Here is a 21,429-nt window from a genome sequence, read left to right as displayed (position 1 = left end):
AACTATAATAAACTTCTGTTTAGAAACTTGGAAAGGGTAAGAAGTGCACATTGTATATTGGTCTCTAGCATGTACTGCACAATGCTAGACAGATATAGTAAGACAAACGATTAGCATCATTTCACTGGCTAATGGAACTCACTAGAGTGAGTTCTTGGACAGCCAGTTCAGCTGCCCTGAGTTCTGATGAATAGCATAATTTTCCTTGCCCTTTGTCCCCAGGGTTATCTGTGAGAGGAAAGTTGGGCAAAAGTCCCCTGTTCATAGCCGTTATGCCATAAATGTCCACTTCCTATTGGAATGGGTATGGGGGCTTAGGATTTGCCTTAAAATTAAGCAAACACAGATCACTTGTTACCAGATGGGAGATTTTCCGGCTAATCCCTTAAAATCTCTCATCTTTTTTCCTGCAGATTTCATTTGTAAGGACTCTATTACCTATTAACAGATGCCAGAAATCTTGATACATTCTCATTATTGAATTTAAACCCCGGCTTCTGGCTTCTGTCTCGTAACATTGGTTCTGGGGGCTCCACAAATTCCACTAAGCCTTAGTGTAACTGTCATCCATCTAAACCTTGGCCTTCACCTCAGAGCTGTAGTAAGAATATAGTCTGAGTAGTGAGCTTAGGCTAACTGGCCATGGAATGGAGCCCCTATTTGGGCTGTATGCAAATCAAAAGGGGGAGGGAGACTATTTCTTGTCAAGCAGGGAATGCATAGAGAGAAGTGCTTCGGATGAACCTGGAGGCTTCCCTGATTTTCCAGGCTCCTCCAATAGCCCATAATTTCCTATTCCATGTGACATGATATACAGAATCATTTTTTATAAACCAGCAAGTTGCATGAGTATCTGATCATGTGTGATCTGAAATTTCTTGATATGAGAAGAAAGGAATTCCCTTAAAGTTTTTTCTGGAGGTTGTTTCTCTCATCTAAGTAGAGAAGTAGCCAGCATCCTCCAGTATTTTCTACTAAAAAAAATCCACTAAAGTTCAGTGAGCACATGGTCCAAGTCCCATGAGATAAGCTAACTTCTTACCCACCACATAGCCTAACTACCTTCCCAGTAGGGAAAAGAAAAATCCTCATTTCCCCTTACTCCCCAGTGTGCTGTACCAGTTAGGAATGCTCTCACTACCAGTAACAAAAATCCAACTCACCATGGGATTTATTCATCTCACATTATAAGATGGACTGGGATAAACAGGTACAGGGCTTCAGTGTTGACTTCAAGCACCCAGAATCTTCTACCTTTCTGACCTATGATCCTTGGTATGTTCATTTATCACACTGTAGTGGGTTGAATGGTGTACACCCAAAAGATATATCCACATCCTAACCTCCAGAACCTATGAATGTGACCTTTTTTTGGAAAAAGAGTCTTTGCAGATGTAATTAAGTTCAGGGTCTTGTAATGAGACCATCCTAGATTTCCAAGGGTTGGCCTAAGTCCAATGACAAGTGTCCTTATAAGAGACAGAAGAGAAGGCATAGGTACACAGAGGAAGGCCGTGTGAAGATGGAGAGCTAGTGGAATTACGTAGCCACGAGCCAAGGAACTCCTAGAACCACCAGAAGCTGGAGGAGGCAAGAAAGGAGTCTTCCTTAAAGCCTTCTGAAGAAGTACAGCCTTGCCAATGCCTTGATTTTGGATTTCTGGCCTCCAGAACTCTGAAAGAATAAGTTTCTGTTGTTTTAAGCCACCATATTTGCTATCAAATGCTGCTATCTCTCCAAGCATCGTGTCAGAGTTTCTCCTAGCCAATTCTGTCCCCATCATCAGGAAAACAAAAGATCTTCCAGAAATCTCAACAGCCAAATGCGCTAGGCAGAATTTGGCCCCCATCACCTTTGTCCTCTGATGTTACTCCATAATTATGTTACATGGCAAGAGAGACTTTGCAGATGTAATTAAGGTTGCTAATCAATTGACCTTAAAATGCCCATTTTTTGATTGGGTTGGGTTTTTTTTTGTTTTGGCTGCTTTGAGTCTTCATTGCTACGTGCAGGCTTCCTCTAATTGCGGTGCGCAGGCTTTCTCTGTTTGCGGCAAGCAGGGCTACTCTTCGTTGCAGTGCACGGGCTTCTCATTGCGGTGGCTTCTCTTGTTGCAGAGCAAGGGTTCTAGGCGGGCAGGCTTCAGTAGTTGTGGCACACAGGCTCAGTAGTTGTGGCTCGTGGGCTCTAGAGTGCAGGCTCAGTAGTTGTGGCGCATGGGCTTAGTTGCTCCACGGCATGTGGGATCTTCCTGGACCAGGGCTTGAACCTGTGTCCCCTGCATTGGCAGGCAGATTCTTAACCACTGTGCCACCAGGGAAGTCCCTGTTTTTTGTTTGTTTGTTTTTTGATATTGAGCTATATGAGCTGTTTGTATGTTTTGGATATTAATCCCTTGTTGAAAAGATATATGCACCCAGTATGCATAGCCGCACTATTTACAATAGACAAGACATGGAAGCAACCTAAATGTCCATCAACAGATAAAGAAGATGTGGTGTGTGTGTGTGTGTATATATATATATATACATGCACAAATAATGCCATTTGCAGCAACATGGATGGACCTAGAGATTATCATACTAAGTGAAGCAAGTCAGACAGAGAAAGACAAATATCATATGACATCACTTATATGTGAAATCAATAAAAAAACATACAAACGAACTTATTTACAAAACAGAAATAGACATACAGACATAGAAAACAAAGTTATGGTTACCAAAGGGGAAGGAGTGGGGAGTATAAATTAGGAGTTTGGGACTAACAGATACACACCACTATATATAAAATAGATAAACAACAAGGACCTACAGTATAGCACAGGGAACTATATTCAATATCTTATAATAACCTATAATGGAAAAGAATCTGAAAAAGAATAAATATATATATGTATATGTGTGTGTGTGTGTATATATATATATATATATATATATATATATATATATATATATATCTGAATCACTTTCTGTACACCTGAAACTATCACAACATTGTAAATAAGCTATACTTCAATACTTCAATAAAACAACAAAAACAAACAAAAAACTCCAAAATAGTAAGCCTGGAAGAGCACGCAAGTCCAAGATGAGCACTGCAGCCCCAGTGATTTTAGTCTTTTTTTAAAAAATTAATTAATTAATTTATTTTTGGCTGAGTTGGGTCTTTGTTGCTGCACGCGGGCTTTCTCTAGTTGCGGCGAGCGGGGGGCTACTCTTCGTTGTAGTGCGCGGGCTTCTCGTTGCGGTGGCTTCTCTTGTTGCAGAGCACAGGATCTAGGCGTGTGGGCTTCAGTAGTTGTGGCTTGTGGGCTCTAGAGCGCAGGCTCAGTACTTGTGGCGCACGGGCTTAGTTGCTCCACGGCATGTGGGATCTTCCCGGACCAGGGCTCGAACCCATGTCCCCTGCACTGGCAGGCAGATTCTTAACCACTGCGCCACCAGGGAAGCCCGATTCTAGCCTTGATTTTAGCCCAGTGTAACTCTGAGCAGAGTGCCTGATCAGGCTTCTAAGCTACTGAAGTGAGAGATAATAAATGGAGTGTTGTTTTTAGCTAAGTTTGCGGTAACTTGTTAAGCAATAGGAAACGAACATACCAAATTGTGGACCTGGGAACCTCCACTTGCCCACTTCTTGAACACTTAATATTTTAAAAAATCCTTAAAATTCTTAAATTTCTTGACAATTTAAAAAATAAGTATTTATGTTTTCCAGATCCTGCAGTAGAGGAGGCAAAGGAGAAGGGGGTTGCAGACGGCTGCTGGTCAGCTAACCACCTCGTGCACGACACTGTCCATGACGTGGCTATTGCCACAGTTTATGGCCTTTCTCCTACAAGTTGTTACTTCCAGGCACTGGCCTCTATGCTAGTGATGACTCTTGTAGTTGTTAGTGACAGACTTTGCTTAGGCAAAAAGGGAAATGCACTGACTCTTCTAACCAACCTACAGAAAAGCAGAAATGGAGCTGATTTCAGGGGTGACTAGAACCCCTCCCTGGAATTTAAGAGTAGCAATAATGAGCGCTACGCTTTATTGAGTGCTTGGTAGGTGCCAGCAGAGTGCTTTCTATGCATTGTTCCATGTCATCTTCACAGTAACCCTGTGAGGTACTCACTACTATCAACCCCATTTTGCAGATGACGAAATTGTGTCATAGAGAGCTTAAGTGACTTTCCTAAGGTGCCTTCTCACAGAACTTCCTTCATGAGCTGGAGCCCTTGGGTGAATGGGGCTCCCCAGGAGCCTGAGTCCCTCCCTGAGAAGAGCTCCTCTTCATCTTTCTGCCACAGGGAAGGGCTTCAGGAGAAATCAAGGAAAAGAGTCTAAAGAGGAGGACGCGGAAGACGAAGGTGATGAGAGCGATGAGTGTTATAAGACAAAAGAGCAGACAGCAGAAGAAAGGGGAATCGAGGAGAAGAACAAGGAAGAGGAAGCGCAGCAGGAGCGAGAGGAGACAGAACAGGAGGAGGGGGCGGGGACTGAGTCGCAGTCCCCGTCCCCTCCCGAACTCTGCGTCTTCTCCGGTGCTGACCCAGAGCTGGGGCCTCAGCTCCAGGAGGCAGCTGCCGGTGGTGAGAACTCGTCCCCTCCACACGCGTGTCTCCCGTGTCCTCCCCCTACTCTGTGGCCCCACAGGACTCCAACACCCCAGTCTGACCTCAGCTCCCACCTTTACCCTGGGCACTAACTCTGTGGAAGAGCCCTGAGGGAGCCATCCTGTCAGCCGGAGGGGAGCAAGTCGGAGCCAGATTTTGTGCATGGGGGTGCCCAGGTGCTGGCATGGTGGGTAGGGTGTCCTTGCCTCCCCCTCGCAGGCCTGCCGGTGCTACTGACCAACATGGAGCTGGGCCTAGAGTGCCCAGAACTGCAATGGCTACTGCAGCGGGAACAGCTGTGCCCACCCCAGTTGCAGCCTGGCTTCTGTCTCTATCTGAGCACGACCCTTCCCCTCAGTTCTTTGGAAAAAGGTGAGGCCCAGTGGGTAAGTTGCCAGAACAGCTTTGTGGGAACACCAGGGCCTGAGCTTCACTCAGTCAGTCTGGCCCAGAGCGGGCTCAGGACCGTAGCAGGGAGCCATGCTCCCTGTGCCTCTCACCCCTGGCTCTGCCAAGGGGAAGAGGTTAAGTGTCTCCCATGTGATTCCAAGTGCTAGGCTGTGAATTGCTGAAAGGGCTGAATGTGCTGGACCTGGGCATGAACATGGAAATCCTAGAAGAACAGCTGCTGCGTGAAATCTTGTGCACAGAGCGTCCTGAGCTTGAGAGCCACTGGCGGGACCTGAGGATCAGATTCCTGGACGCCTGGGAAGCTGTGCAGGCTGCTGAGGTGCTTGGGGGGGTCCAGTCTGCGGGTTGGGATGAGCTTTGCAGGGGCCCAGGTACGGGGGTGGAGATGAGTGCTGCTGATTGGGAGTTACGTGGGAAAGCGCCGGATCCACGCAACAGGCGACTGTTTGCAGGAGCGGCTGCTGACGAAACTGCTGCTCCAGAACCCAGGGCATCAGAAACCAGCCAAGTTCCTGCGAGACGTGGTGAGGGCCCAGGCAGAGCTGTGTCGGCTGCGTGCCCATTTCGAGGAGTTAGAAGAGCTGAGGATGCAGGAGGTGGCATTGTGGGCACCCTATCGGCATGTGGTCTGGCATGGAATGGCCATTATAAAGGCTCTTAGCTCACTGCAGAACCTGCTACCGCTTTTCCGTATGAGTCCAGAGAACTGTCTGGCAGCCACCAAGCGGGCTCTGAACAGCATGAAAGGTGAGATTCATCAGCAGGAAGAACTACCCTGCCGTCTGCTGCAGTTAAAAAGACAGCTGACCCTCCAGCTACTGGGCAGTACTGTTGCTACACTGGGCCTGACCCAACTACCCTTGGTGGGTGCCTTGGGTGCTCTGGCTCTGCTGCAAGTGGCAAGGAAGGCACCAGAGCTGGAGAGGCTGGCCCTCTGGCCTGGACTGGCAGCCTCTCCCAGCACAGGCTACAGAAAACCAGTCCCAGGTGTGGCTCGACCGGCCTGGCTAGGGCTGAGAGCCTGGCACGAATGTGAGATGTTAGAGGTACTGCCCCCATATGCTGGGCTGTGTGCATCCCTGGCAGGCCACTCCAATGTTTGGCAGGCTTACTTGTCACTGTCATCCACAGTGCTAGGTCCTGCACCGGGGCCTGGGACTGACCCATTCAGCCTCCTCCAGAAGCTGATCCTGTGGCGTGTGCTGCGACCCGAGTGCCTGGCCAGTGCCCTGGCAACCTTCACCACCAGCCTCCTGGGCCGGCCCCTGGATGAAAACCTGTGTGCTCCCACCATACCCTTTGAACACAGTCATGCTACGCAGCCCATGCTGATTTTGTTGCCACCACCTGGTCACCCCACCGCCACTGTGCATCCCCTGACCGTCATCCAGAAACTGGCTGCCAAACATGAGCAGGTTTGAGCCTAGCCTCTTGGCCACAGAGCCACTGGGCTCTTAGGGCTGGGATGGGGTGTGGGTCTCCCCTCCCAGCATTCTCATGGATCCTTCTGGATTACTCAGGGACTTTTCAGGTCATCTACGGCATTACTCTGGGTCCCTTGGGTCACCCTGGGATCCCTTTGAGTTACTCTGCCATTTTGCTGTTGGTCCTCAGGGGCAGAAGCACCTGAAGGTGATAGCTCTGGGCTCTGAAGCCTGGGACCCGGTCTCGGTTGTGGTCAGCATTCTCCGCAAGGCTATGCACAGCGGGCACTGGCTGGTGCTGGAGAACTGTCATCTGATGCCTCACTGGCCAAAAGAGCTGCTACAGCCCTTGCTGGGGCTGTTGGCCAGAGCCAAGGGTGGGTTTGCTGCCTAGAGATGGCTTCTAGGACCCTATCCTACACTTGGGCCTGAGCTTGAACTCAGATCTCATGGCTGATCCCCTAATCCCCTTTGTATCTGACTCCTAACCCCCTAGCCTTAAGTCTGATCTCTAGGCTTATGTCTGACCCTTTACCCAGCGATTGATCTCAGCCCCATGTCTGACCCCTAGTGGTCTCGGACCTGGAGTTAGAACTGCTTTATGCTCAACAAGCAAGAGAGAATGTGGCCACTGTCCACAGAGATTTCCGTCTTTGGCTTATTGTATCTGCAGAGGGTATTACTTCCTTACCAGGTGAGGAGCTTCCTCCCTTAGGCTCTCAGATTGGAGTGGGGAGGTAACTGTATTGTGCTGACTCAGCACTTTCCTTCCTCCCTAGCTGTGCTGACTCAGAACTCCATGCCTATTTTCTGGGACCAGTCCTTGGAGCTGGGCCATGTCTTGGTTGACAGTGTGGAGCTAGTCCAGCAAGGACTCTGTGTGCAACCCCCAACCAGGGTGCTGCCTCTGCTCCTCCTACATGGCCTCCTGCTACACCGGCAGCTCTACGGAATGAAGCTGCAGGCTCACAGGGGGTGCTGGTGAGGGACCCCACCCATCCTACTCTGTCAGCCACTCAGCAAACACTGAATATTTTTCACATGCTGGGATTCATCTCTGGGGAGCTCCAAAATGTGAGGGCAGGGGGAAGTCAAGGAAGGCTTCTCCAAGGACTTAGGGATCTCGCTTTGAACTGAGTCCTGACAGCAGAGGCAGATGAGGTGGAGATGAGGCCTTTCTGAGCAGAAGGAACTAAGCTTAGCAGGAGAGAGGACTTCAGTGTGGCTGATGTGGACATGCTGGGGGTTGAGTGGGGAGAGGCGAGGCTTGTGGTAAAGGACCTTTAAGACCATCACAAGGGACCTGATTGGATCCTGAGGACAGTGGGAAGCCACTGAACGGTTTTAAGTAGAAGACACATGATCCCATCTGTCTGTTGGAAAGATCACTCTGGCTGCAGCCTGGAGAATGGACCAGATGGGGCAGGGCTGGAGGCAAGCATAATAGTTTTGGGAGGCTCTGGCAGTCTTGAGGAACGAGATCATGGTATGGGTGGTAGGGACTAGGGTAGTCAGAGTGGGGAGAGAGTAAATATGGGGTGAGGAAGAGGGAAGAGTCAAGGATGGCTCTCAGATTTCTGCCTTGGACAACTGGGTGGGTGGTGTGGGAGGAAATGATGATTTCAGTTGAAAGGAAGTCGTATTTGTGGTGCCAAGTGGCGATGACTAGTGAGCCCTCATGGGTCTGGAGCTCAGGAGAGAGGTTTGGGCTGGAGAGAAAGATGTGAAAGTCCTCAGCATATAGATGGTTTTGAAACCCTACTTCCTGCTCTCCACCCCCAGGAGTCAAGTGACGCTGACCCGGGTCCTGCAGATCCAAGACCAGCTGTGGGCCAGCCTGAGCAATCCCAGTGCTGCCATGCAGGAGCTGGCTGGTGAGACTCCTCCTGTCCCCCATGCAGTCACCAGCCCCCAGGAGAGCCCAGAAAGGGGAGGGGAGCACTGAGATGGGGACATAATCTACGACTTTGGTTTGGGAGGTGGTGGAAACTGGAGGGGCTGTAACTGAGGGGCTCTGACTCATCCTCAGCTTCAGTTTTCTATGGGGGTCCCGTGGGAGACGAGAAGGACAGGGAGGTCCTGACTAGCCTCACGCAAGCCTGCCTGAGCTCCAGCAGCGGGAACCAGGCCCAAGCACACACACCCCAGTGTCTGCTGGCCACTCTGATGCCCAGCCCAGGTAAGCTCCAGTCAGGTATCTGCGTTGAGGTGGGGAACAGCGCAGTAATACCACCTTGCTCAAGGGAATATAACAGAGGTACCAATAAAGGTGTAGAAGGGGGCAATATTCACAGTTATGGGATGATGATGGCTTAAAGTGTCAGAGAAAGGCCTACTCCCTTGGGTCTGGGGTGGGAAGAGACAGTCTTCTCTCTCACCCCTCACTCACCTCCACCCCCAAGAACTAGGGGAGCTGGATGCTATGGAAGAGTGCAAGGCCCAGATGCACCTACTGCCCACACCACCTGAACCCCGGATCTGCGGACTGAGTGCTGGCCCCCAGACCTGGCTGCTGCGACGCCAGAGTCGTGCAGTCCTGAGCGCGCTGCAGCGGTGTTCGCCCACTTGGGTTCCGGCGGCCCGCGGAGGCTCCCGGCGCGCCGAAAGGCGGCTGCGGCAACGCCTGGTGCAAGCCAAGCGGAGGCTGGAGTCATTGCAGGCCCTGCTGACCGAGACCACTCGCCAAGCTGAGTCCTGCGCGGGGTGGGGGGAGCTGGGGCTGAGTGCGCCGCGGCCTCTGGAGGGCTTCCTCAAGACGGAGGTGCTGGAACTGAGCCAGCTGGTGCGCGCGCTGCAACGGGACCTTGATTGCCTGTTGCAGCAGCTGAAGGGCGCGCCCCCGTGTGCCTCCCGGCGCTGTGCCGCGGTGGCTCACGCTCTCTGGACTGGCCGCCTACCCTCGCCTTGGCGACCCCACGTGCCTGCCGGGCCTCAGCCGCCCTGGCACTGGCTGCGACAGCTGTCGCGCCGTGGGCAGCTGTTGGTTCGCTACCTGGGTGTGGGAACCCAAGTACCAGAGCGCATCTTTCACCTGTCAGCCTTTTGCCACCCGCGCCGCCTGCTGCTGTCACTGCGTTGGGAGGCTGCCTTTGCTGGGGTTGACCTGACGAATTTCCCTGGTTGCCAAGGCTCTAGCTCCAGTCAGCTCCCCCATAAACGTCAGGAGCTAAACAGCTCTCTGCACCTCCAGGTATCCTCGTGCTGCCCCTTCGTTTCCAATTCCGCCCCTTGAAGTCCCTGATTACACCTCTTCGTTACCGCACCTTGCCTCTTCTTGATTTTACTCCCTCTAGCCCCATCTGCTTCTCTGATCCCGCTCCACCACGACCCCTCAGCTTCTTAGCCTTGCCTGACCAGTTTCTGGCGCCCCCAGGTGGTGAATGGCCCAAACCCCAGGGTTCCAGAGGTGGGGCTGCTGCTGATTGGGCTACAGCTCTGGAACGCCGAGTGGGACCCGCTCACAGGGGCCTTGCAGGACAGTTCTTCCTGTCAGCCCAGCCCTCTGCCTCCGGTCAGAGTCAGCGCCCAGGCCCCGGGGGCCAATGACGTGCCACCCCCAGCCGGCCTGGCCGTGTATTCCTGTCCTGTGTACTTGGAAGGGCCCCTCGGCACCACTAGGCTGCACAGCAGGAAGATCCTGATGCACCTGCCCCTGCCCACGAAGCTCAGCTCTGCCACCTGTGCCCAACGGAGAGTCCATGTGTGCAGCCCACCGTTGCCCTGAGCCCTCAGCCAAAATAAAGTTGGAGTGCTTTGATGAAAGATTTCTGAGACTTAATAAGGAATGCAGGTGTGTGCCCACTGATAATGTGACACACTGAGGGGAAAGCACAGTGTACACAACTGAGAGAGAGGTGGTCTGTTCACACTGAAGGTAGAAGAGGGTGTGTGCCTGGCGATGGGGAGAGGGGAGTGTGGGTACACTGTGGGGGAGATGGGCCTGGGGTTAGTCACGTATCCAAGGGGCTAGGCAGATCTCAGGATGGCTAACACACAGGACTTGGAATCCCTACCGAGCTCTTGACTGTGCTAAACCCACAAGCGATATTTTTAAAGGGAGAACATTAGAACTCAAGATAATTTCTTCAGGCACTTAGCAGTATTATTGGGAATGCCCCAATCCTGCCCTACTAGTCATCCCCTCCCCCAGAATGGATCCTGAGTGAGTCATACACACACACACACACACAAAAGCAAAATAAGACACAAGGTCTTATGTTCATTCAACGATTGGTTATGAGCACTCCTCTGAACGAGGTGCTCTGCCAGGCACTGATGAGGCTGTTCTAATGCCGGGAGACAGAAAATAAAAGGCCAACATACAAATGAGTTAAATTTGATGACTTTTAAGTGCTATAAAAAAAACCAAAGCAGGCTGATGTGTTAGAGAGTGACTAAAGGGGAGCAGTTAATCTAGTTTGGGTGGTCAGGGAAGCCTTGCTGAATATTTGAAAGAGAGCTATTTGAAGATCTAGGAGGGTTTCAGGTAGAGCCCTCAGTAGGTGCAAAGGTGCTGAGGCAGGAACAACCTTGGGGTGTTCAAGGAACAGAACATATAGCTGGAGCACTGTGAGTGAGGGTCAGAGTAAGCCAAAAGGATGGAAAGGGATAGAAAGGGGCAGATCACGTAGAGCCTTTTCATGATAATGAGCTTGTATTTTTTAAAAGAAGGAATCTATTAGAGAGTATTAGTTGGGAAATGAGCTTTTTCAAAGATCACTCTGGCTGTTCTATGGTGGGTGGATGGATGCAAGGAAATCCAGAGTAACAAGGAGGAAGATTTGTTTGGAGGCTATTGAAGTAATTCAAGTGAGAGATGATGGAGTTTGGACTAAGGTCATTAACAGTGGAGATGGAGAATTAATGGATTTAGGAAATATTCTGGAGGCAAAGCCAGCAGAACTTGCTGATGGATTGAATGTGAAGAGTGAGGGAAAAGGGCAAATCTACCGTAGGATGACTGAGCAACTGGGTGGATCATGGTGTCACTAACTGAGATGAGAAATCTGAGCGACAGGTTGGAGGTAGGGAATCAGAGGAGTTCTGCTTTGATACGTTCAGTTATTATTAGTTGCGTGATTGCTTGCTACCCCAGGGCAAACCTCTCTGACAAAAGCTGGGTTAGAGTATAGCAGACAACACCAGCTAAAAGCCAACAAGAGCTCCTCTCCTTGCCCCCAAGCACCAAAACTTACTAGGTACAACTTACTCCCCTTGCTGTATGATTCGGTACAAGCTACATGGTGGAAGGAAATGCAATCAGAGTTGTATACTGAGCATCAGTGCACAACCTCTTCACTGTCATCCCACTTGCTGGTGACTGCGGAGCAACTGATTTCCTTTAACGAAAGGCTAAGCAAAGAGGCAAAAGCTTTCTCTTTCCTCAGCAACTCTTCCCTTTTCCTTTCCACACTCAACCAGGGGCATGCCTACTCCTTCAGGAGAGGAGATTAGCAGAGTACTAAGGAAGTCCTTCTGGATAAATGAACCCTCTGTCCATATTTACCATCAGTACTATTTTCCCCAGTGGGAACAGGGAACAATAGTGATATACGAGTAAAACCATCTGAAATTGGTTAGCACAGAATAGTTTCTACAAATCCACATCCTTCTCTAGACCAAAATTTATTCGTTTTTGTAACCTAGCATTTCTTTTATTTTTTTAAATTTCAGCTTTATTGATGCATAATTGACTGAAATTCATTCTTGAATTATGCCCAGCAAATTATTAAACTTAGTCAATCAGAGATTATAAAATAAGTACCAAGTGACAGCATAGCTCAAATACAATGACTGCATGTAAAAATGCTCCAGATTTGACAGTTTCACTGTTGAAATTGTCTAGCAGGTAAATTAAAATCTCATTAGGGAGAATTCCCTGGCAGTCCAGTGGATAGGACTCAGTGCTTTCACTGCCAGGGCCTGGGTTTGATCCCTGGTCGGCAAACTAAGATTCTGCATGCTGCTAGGTGTGGCCAAAAAAAATCTCATTAGGGAAGTAAAGTCTCAATGAAAGTCAGGAGGAAGTAAGACACATGACAAAGGGGAGAAATATGTCCCATCCTGTCTGGACAGATGGGGTGGCAGGGGTTGGGGGGATGGATGAAGGAGTGGAGTCAAGGGAGGGAGGAATATGACAAAATCAACCTGATCTGGGACTTTAGCAGTAAACTGAGGTACTGAGGGCAGAGGCTTTGCCCTTTTCCCTAACTGGGACTTTAGAAGGGAACTGCTCTGCAGCATGGACCTACTGTGGCCCCAAGAGGATAAAGAAGGCAGAGTGACATGGAAAGGAAGAAGTATCCCTTGATCCCTACATGGTGTGGAAACTGAATAGAGACCTGTTAGGCTCGAGGGAATATGAGGCAGAGAATCACTAGGGTCTGCAGCACCAAACAGAGTTGTTGAGAGGAGGCCAAATTGGCAGGGAGGAGCAAAAGGCCCTGACAGCTGAAAAAGACAAGACCATGAATTCATCAGCTTTAGAAGCAAATTCTGGCAGGATGCCCAGGGGTGGAACTGGGCCAACAATACCCAGAGAATTCCAGCTTGTGCACACCCAAGAACCAGTATTAGGCCAGGGACCCCTTCTTTCTGAACATCAAAATGCCACACAAGCCCTCCTCTCTACCCCTAGATGCCACTTTGGAGAGGAGCAAAGGTAGAATGCTCAGAATTTGAAATTCTGAGCCTGTATTTCAAAGAGATACCTAAAGAGAGTGAAACAAATTTATTTCTAGCCTCTTCTACTATCCAGCGGAGTGGAGAATGGGAGTGAGACTTGTGAGGAAAATCAGACCAGTAATTGAGAAAGGAGCTAAATTTTATTTGCATATCCAAATTTGTGAGGAAATCTGTGATCCTGCTCTGTACACTATATGCCCTAATAAATCCAAAAACCAAAAATTTCATTCACTAGTGCTCTGCAGCTCACCTGAAACTCATATTTTTTCAGCTTTTCAGTCTAATTTGAAATCCTCATTCAGAAATAGGATATATAGGAAAAATGTCTGAAATAGACAAAAAAAAAAGTGCCAGTTCACCCACTAATGCCTAAGAAGCCCTGGTAACTATAATAGTAGCTATAATAGGTACTATTATTATTCCGTGCTACAGATCAGGAAACTGAGATACAAATTCAGTCAGTTATTCAAGGTCATAAAGTCAGAGCCAGTTTGTTTGTTTTCTACCTTTATTGTCTATATGTCTTTCTCTAAAAAAATTTAGTCAGTAGTTATTACAACAAAATCATACCTGGGTCTTATTTTAGGCAAAGTGTACTCTTACTCAGGTTTCAAGTTCTTACTCTGCTTGACATACTTTTCTCACTTTGTGAGAGAAAATTGGACCATTTTAGACCATATGACTATGAGCCTGTGCTTGAGAGCCATGCAAGGAATGGCATTTTGAATAAGAGTACTTTTAAAAACTTCAGGATGATAAATCCTCTTGGATGGGACCTAAGACAGCACTACTTTATACTGAACTTTTTTCTGCATGAAAGAACATAGTAAACATCCAGCACAGTCATCACTGGCCCTGAGGATCTGAGCCACCGCTTAGAATGGGGATTCAAGTTCGCCCCACTGAATATGGCTTTCTCTAGGTGTATGTGAGTTGGGGGAAGGGGGCCCCTCTTTCGTCTTGGATGAACGATTAGCCCATCCCCGGAGAGTACGGGTCTGCTGGAAGGCTGGTTGGTGCCAGCACTGAAGGTAGAGACATGGGCCTTTTGAGTGTTTAGTCTTTTTGAACAGATTAACTCATTTTGGGGAGCAGATCCTACACGCCATATGCCAGGTACTGGAGGAGTCACTTTCAAATCGGTTCTCTCCTTTAATCCTTTTAACAATCCTGCTGAGTGTTGCTGATTTTCTGTCTACTTGTTTTACTGATTGTTGAGAGTCTCCAACTGCAAGTTTGGATTTGTTTATTTCTCCTTTCAGTTATATCAGATCTACTTCATGTACTTTGCACACTGTTGTTTGGTGTGTACACATTTAGGATTGCTATGTTTTCTTGCTGCATTGACCCATTTATTATTATATAATGTCCCTTAATCCCTCTGTCAAAATCTTTTCCTCTGAGGTCTACTTTATCTGATATCAATATAGCCACTCCTGGTTCCTTTTAAATAATGTTTGCATGATATATCTTTTTCTTCCTCTTACTTTCAATTTGCCTATATTGTTATATTTAAAGTAAGTTTCTTGTAGACAACATATATTTGGGTCTTTTTTTTTCAAATCACTCTGCCCATCTTTGTTTTTTAATTGGTGTATTCAGTTCATTAACATATAATTATTGATATGCTAGGGAGTAAATCTGCTTTTATTTTTCTGTTTACTCTCTCTGATTTTTGTCTGTTTTCTTTTTTCTGCTTTCTATGAGTTAACTGAATATTTTTTAGAACTCCATTTTGAGTTATCTATAGTTTTTGAGTTTATATCTTTATATAGCTTTTTAGTAGTTGTTTTATGTATTACATTATATATATATTACTTAACATGGTTTACTGGTGTTGTCATCTTGTTCAAGTGAAGTATTGAAACCTTACTTCCCTTTATCCTTCCCTGTTTATAATGTAATTGTCTTAATACATTTAGAACCACATCAGACAATGTTATAAACTTTGCTTCAACCATCAAACACAAGTCAGAGAACTCGAGAAGGAAAGCTAGCTGTACATGCACACATGTTTGTTTACACATATATTTGTGCCCTTTCATCTTCCCTGATGTTCTAAGACTTCTTCTTTTATCATTCCCTTTCTATTTGGAGAACTTCTTTTAGCCATTCTTTTAGGGTAGGTCTGCTGATGACAAATTCTCCTAGTTTCCCTTCATCTGAGAATATCCAAATTTCCCCTTCACTCCTAAAGGATATTTTATTTTCACTGGGTGTAAGTTTCTGGGTTAACAGTTCTTTTATTTCAAAATCTGAGAAAAATTGTGCCACTCCCCTATAGCTTCCATGGTTTCTGATAAGAACTCTGCTGTCATTCAATTGTTTTCCCCCTTTAGGTAAGGTGTCATTTTTCTTTAGTTGTTTCAAATTTTTTCTTTTTATTTAGTTTTCATAAGTTTAATTATATATGTTTTAAATGGATTTCTTCATGTTTATTCTGTTTGGGGTTCATTTGCTTCTTGAATCCATATGGATTTCTTACCAAACTTGGGAAGTTTCTGGATATTTTCCATCAAGTGCTTTCTCAGCTACATCCTCCTTCTCATCTTCTTCTGGGACTTCAATGACACAATGTTAGATCTTTTGTTATAATCCCACAGGTCCCATCAATTTTTTCAGTCTATTTTCTCTGTTGTACAAATCAAGCACTTTGTATTATCCTTTTTTTTCCCCCCTTTTAGTTATTTATATTTTTCAGTTCTAGAATTTCCATTTGGTTCTTTCTTGTAGTTTCTATGTTCTGGCAAGGTTCCCCATCTGTATATTTGTTGAGGCCATATTTTCCTTGAATTTCTTATCCATATTTTCATTTTATTATTTAGACACATTAATAACAGCTACTTTGAACTGTGACAACTAAATCCAATATCTGAGCCCACTAGAGTCAGTTTCTATTGAGTGTCTTTTCCCTTGAGTATAAATTACTGTTTATAATTTCATATTTTTATAATTATAATAGGGCTATAATTTCCTATTTATTTGCATGTCTCGTAATTTTGGTTGAAAACTGGATATTGTGGATAATATGTTGTAGAAACACAGAAACTACAAGAAGGAACCAAATGTAAATTTTCATTCTGTTAGGTTCTGAAGATTTGTTGTTGGTGTTGTTATGAAGGAATTTTGGGATGGGGGGGGCCTCAAAATGCAAATTTCATATTTCCTATGTTGTGCATACAACAGTTGACATATCTACTTAGTTCTTTCAGCTTCTAGCAGCTGCTTTTTTAGCCTAGCCTCAGAGCATCTCACCTGCATTTACATAGGTTAGTCACTGGCCAAAGACTTGGACAGATTTTGGGGGTTCATCTCCTCTATAGTTGTTTTGCTTCTGGGATTTTCCTTTTAAATTTCCAGCTGCTCTCCACTGCCAAACCCTGTCTTCTGACACTTCAGCTGCCACCCAAGCTGGACATGAATTGAGGAATGTATTCAGGCAAAAAAAGCAGCATATTTGCACATCTTACTCCAGTGCATTTCTGTCATTTGAAGATAGGCTCCACGCTGGATTCTGCCAGCTATTTTTGCTAGGTCCCCTTGAGTCTCCCCTTTGCATGTGTAATTTAGTAGTCATCCAAAGATTTGGGTTGAGTTTATCCAAATTTTGGTTTCACCCCTTATACCACTCTCTCTTCCAGGATTTCTGCTCTTAAATTTCCAGCATTTTTACCAGCCTTGAACTCTGTCCTCTGCTGTTTTGAGTAAGGCTGTGGTTTTCTGCGTTTGGAACTGGGGGATAGGGTGGGGCTGGAAAATGGGGTGGGGAAGGAAAACCTTCAGACAGAAAGACCACAAAAATCACAATTCTTACCCACTGCAGCTAAAGTCTTTCATGGGTAAATTCTCCTGTGCTTTCTGCCTGCTTTTGTTCACTTTCCAGGGCCTTCAAATATTGGTTTTTGTGTGTATTTTGCTCAGATTTTATAGTTGTTAATTGTGGCATAACTGGCCTGACAAATTAACTTGAAATCTGGAACCAAGACTCATATATACACTGTATACATTTAAGAGAACATTTATAAGAAAATCCTTCCCCCATTTTTTTGTAGTCACAAGGATTTGGATAATCTAAATGTCTTTAGAGGAATGGCTATGTTAAATGTTCTAAACAAATACATGTTGGAACACTAAACAGATGTCAGATGCAAGTATGTACTAGATCCCAGGGATACAGTATTAAATAAAACAGATAAGTCCCTGCTCTCTTGGAATTTACATTCTAGTGTGGGGAAATACACAATAAGTACATAAACAAATAAATATGTAATTTAAAAGGTGGTGATTAGTCCCCTGAAGAAACACTAAGCATGGTAAGGCAGTAGAAAGTATTGGCTTAAAAAAAAAAGTTAAAAAAAAAAAGTATTGGCTAGAGAGAGAGATTATCTGATAGACTGACATTTGAACAGAGACCCAAATATAGTGTGGAAGTAGGCCATAAAGATAACTGTGAAAATATATTCCAGGTAGATGAAATAGTACAATGGCCCTGAGGCAGGGGCATGCCTAGAATATTCAATAAATAGCAAAGTGGACAGTATGGCTGAAAAGGTGTGCATGAAGGGGGCGAGTGTTAGAGAGATAATTGGAATCCAGATAATACAAGGGGCTTTTCGGTTATAGTAAAGAACTGTGGGCTATATTATGAATGAGATGGGAAGCCATTAGAGCATTTGAAAAAGAGGTTAAAGTGAGTTATAGGTACATATAGCAACACGAAGAGAACGAAAAGCACTGTATTGAGTGGGAAAAGGAAGATTTATAGGAAGATATCACTTATGTTCACTCATGAGCACAGATTAAAAAATCCTATACAAAGTATTATTAAACTGATTTCATCAATATATAAAAAAGATATAATCAACTAAGCTGATTTTATTCCAAAAACTCAAGGTTGATTTCACATATGGAAATAAATCTTTTACTTGCTACACTGACAGAATTTTTAAAAACATATGATCATCTCAATTCAGAAGCAGCATTTGACAAAATTCAAAATCCAATTCATGGGGGCTTCCCTGGTGGCGCAGTGGTTGAGAATCTGCCTGCCAATGCAGGGGACACGGGTTCAAGCCCTGGTCTGGGAAGATCCCACATGCCGCGGAGCAACTAGGCCCTGAGCCACAACTACTGAGCCTGCGCGACTGGAGACTGTGCTCCACAACAAGAGAGGCCGCGATAGTGAGAGGCCCGCGCACCGCGATGAAGAGTGGCCCCCGCTTGCCGCAACTAGAGAAAGCCCTCGCACAGAAACGAAGACCCAACACAGCCAAAAATAAATAAATAAATAAATAAATAAATAAATAAATAAATAAATAAATAAAATCCAATTCATGATACAAGTAATAGCAAGTAGAGCACATTACTGATCTGACAACCATTAATCAGAATCTCACTTCAAATATCACACTCAGTGACGAAATACTGAAAGTTTTTCCTTCAAGTCTGATAATGAGTCACACTTCCACCAACATCACTTTTCTTGAACACAGTGATGGATCTCCTGGCCAGTGGAGTATAGCATGGATAAGAATAAATGATATAGGGCTTCCCTGGTGGCACAGTGGTTGAGAGTCTGCCTGCCAATGCAGGGGACACGGGTTCGAGCCCTGGTCTGGGAAGATCCCACATGCCGCGGAGCAGCTGGGCCCGTGAGCCACAATTACTGAGCCTGCGCGTCTGGAGCCTGTGCTCCGCAACAAGAGAGGCCGCGACAGTGAGAGGCCCGCGCACCGCGATGAAGAGTGGCCCCCGCTTGCCACAACTGGAGGAAGCCCTCGCACAGAAACGAAGACCCAACACAGCCAAAAATAAATAAATTAATTAATTAAATTTAAAAAAAAAAAAAAAAGAATAAATGATATAGAATTAGAAAGGATAAAATAAACTGATACGATGTTCAGAGATGATATGAGTATAATATATGTAGAAAATAAAAGAACACAGATAAATTATTACAGTTAGTAAGTGAGGTTATTTAGCAAGGGTGCTGCTCCATGGTCAACACACAAAAATTGGTTATATTTCTATATACAAGCAAGCAGAAAATGAAATTTCTAAAGATCCCATTTGCAAGATGTTTAAAAAAGAAACAGTAAATGCCTAGGAATAAATTTAACAAAAGATGTGCAAGAAGAACTTTGCACATAAATCTGTAAACATTATTGACAGCAATTAATGAAATGGAGCACACAGACCACAGATTTGGAAGCCTCAGTATTACAAATGTATCAAATCGCACCAAACTGATCCAGCATAAGAAAATCCCATCAGGGTGTTCGGGGAACTTGACAATCATGGAAGTGCAAAGGTCCAACAATAGTCCTTCTGGAGATGAAAAACGTGTGGGACTTGCTGTACCACATACTAAGACTTATTAGAAAGCTACTGTAGTTAAAACAGTGAGGTACTGCTGTGAAGATAGACATACAGACCAAGGAATGGATTAGGGTGCCCAGAAACAAACTCGCACTTATATAGAAAAATATGGGAAGGTAGAGAGCAACAGGAAAATTTTTTTTTCAATTAACAGTTTTGTATTAATTGGATATCTAGATGGAAATAAAATTAAACTTGGCTCCTATTCTAACCACACAGAAAAATCAGTTGCACATGGGTTGTAGAACTATGAAAAGCAAAATACTAACACGTCCAGAAGATAATTTAGTAAGATATCTTCATCATTTTGCGGTAGGAATGATTCTTTAAATAGGCACACACAGCATTAACCATGAACAATCGATAGACCAGGCTACACGAAACTTCTGTTCATCAATAAACACCCATTAAGAGAGTGAAAAAGCAAACCACAGAATGGGAGAAGATACATGCGGTACATATAACCAAAAGGGACTATATATATATATATATATATATATATATATATATATATATATATAAAACTACAACAATCAACAAAGAAAAGACAATCCATTAGAAAAAATGGGCAAGAGACTTCAACAGGCACTTGATAGAAGAGGATTTTCAAACAGCCGGTAAGACCCATGAAAAGGTCAATCCCATTAGTAATCAGGGAAATGAAAAGTTAAACCAAAGGGCATAACATAACACATACTGGAACTGGGGGACAATGCCACAAGATAGCAAAGATATGGAATAAAGTGAATTCTCACGTGGATTATGTGAACACTCATTTCCCTGGTGAAGGGAGTATAAATTGAAAAATTTGTAGCAGCCTGGCATTAACTATTAAGTTGAGGATATACATACTTTATGACCAGTTTTCTCCTAGTTATATTCCCAAAGGAAGCATGTGCACATGCACAAGAGGCACTTGCAAGATTGTTCACAGCAGCATTGTTTGTAGGAACCACAAACTAATCATTAGGCAGTTCACATTCTGTTTCTCTTCCTTCTGGGTACACGGTAGGCTTGTACGGGAGGTATATATGGCAATGAGACTTGTTTTGGCCAATTAAACGGGGCAAAAAGGACATGTGTTGCTTCCAGGGTGAAGCTTTTGGTGCCAGGGTGTGATCTGTCTTGTTCCCTTTTCTCGCCTAGTGATTATGGAAGCATGTATTGCAATGGAGTTTCATTAGCTTGAGTACCTTAGTGACTAGGAACAGAGTCCCTGCCAACCTACAGCAATAATAAAAAATTATCTTTTGTGGGGTTAAGCCATTAATATTTTGGGTTTTTATTTCCTGTAGCATGATCCAGCCCATTCTGATTGATATATAACTCAAATGTACATCAACAGTTGAATCAATCAATAAACTGTGGTTTCTTCACAGAATGGGATATATTTCTACAGAAATAAAAATGAATGAAATTCAGCTGCACTCAACACATGGATGAATCCCATAAATCCAATGTTGAGTGGAAGAAGCCAGACACATGGAAATATATACAATTTAGGTATGGATGCTCAACTGGTAAGACTATAAAGAAAAGCAAGGAAATCAATGTCATGAAAGTTAGGATGGTGGTAACTTTGCGAAGTCAAGAGAAGAAAGTTGGGAGGTGACATAAAAGAGGCTTCTGGGTGTTGACAGCCTTCTGTTTCTTAGTCTAGGTGGCGTGTACACAGGTACTGGCCTTGTGATAAACCATTAGGCTTAACATTTTTGTTTACTTTTCTGTATGGGTGTGTGTTTTGTTTACTTTTCTGATGTGTTCAATTAAAAGGGATTTAAAAAAAAGATTACTAGTCGCTGTAACAATAAACCAAGGGTATAATGGCTCAAAAAGATAGAGATTTATTTTTCACTCATGTGAAATCTAAAACAGATGTTCCTAATTGGTGGGTGGCTCTCCTCTAAGTGATGTTCAAGCTCCTTCCACCTT

At 45.1% G+C, this 21,429-nt stretch overlaps 1 protein-coding gene across 1 annotated transcript in view; it reads left to right on the top strand.

Annotated features, from left to right (window-relative positions):
- The window catches only part of DNHD1 (dynein heavy chain domain 1), an 85,328-nt gene extending 75,165 nt beyond the window's left edge, over positions 1-10,163 (top strand). The window contains 11 exon segments of the mRNA XM_057553263.1: positions 4,295-4,576; positions 4,820-4,972; positions 5,152-5,330; positions 5,464-6,426; positions 6,626-6,812; positions 7,007-7,129; positions 7,215-7,416; positions 8,218-8,309; positions 8,465-8,614; positions 8,838-9,625; positions 9,809-10,163. Coding sequence (XP_057409246.1) covers positions 4,295-4,576; positions 4,820-4,972; positions 5,152-5,330; positions 5,464-6,426; positions 6,626-6,812; positions 7,007-7,129; positions 7,215-7,416; positions 8,218-8,309; positions 8,465-8,614; positions 8,838-9,625; positions 9,809-10,159 — 3,470 coding nt within the window. The 3' untranslated portion in view covers positions 10,160-10,163.
- Positions 10,164-21,429: the final 11,266 nt, after the last annotated feature.

Source organism: Balaenoptera acutorostrata, chromosome 9, assembly GCF_949987535.1.
Source record: "Balaenoptera acutorostrata chromosome 9, mBalAcu1.1, whole genome shotgun sequence".
NCBI lineage: Eukaryota > Metazoa > Chordata > Mammalia > Artiodactyla > Balaenopteridae > Balaenoptera > Balaenoptera acutorostrata.
This window is presented reverse-complemented; position numbering and strand designations above follow the sequence as displayed.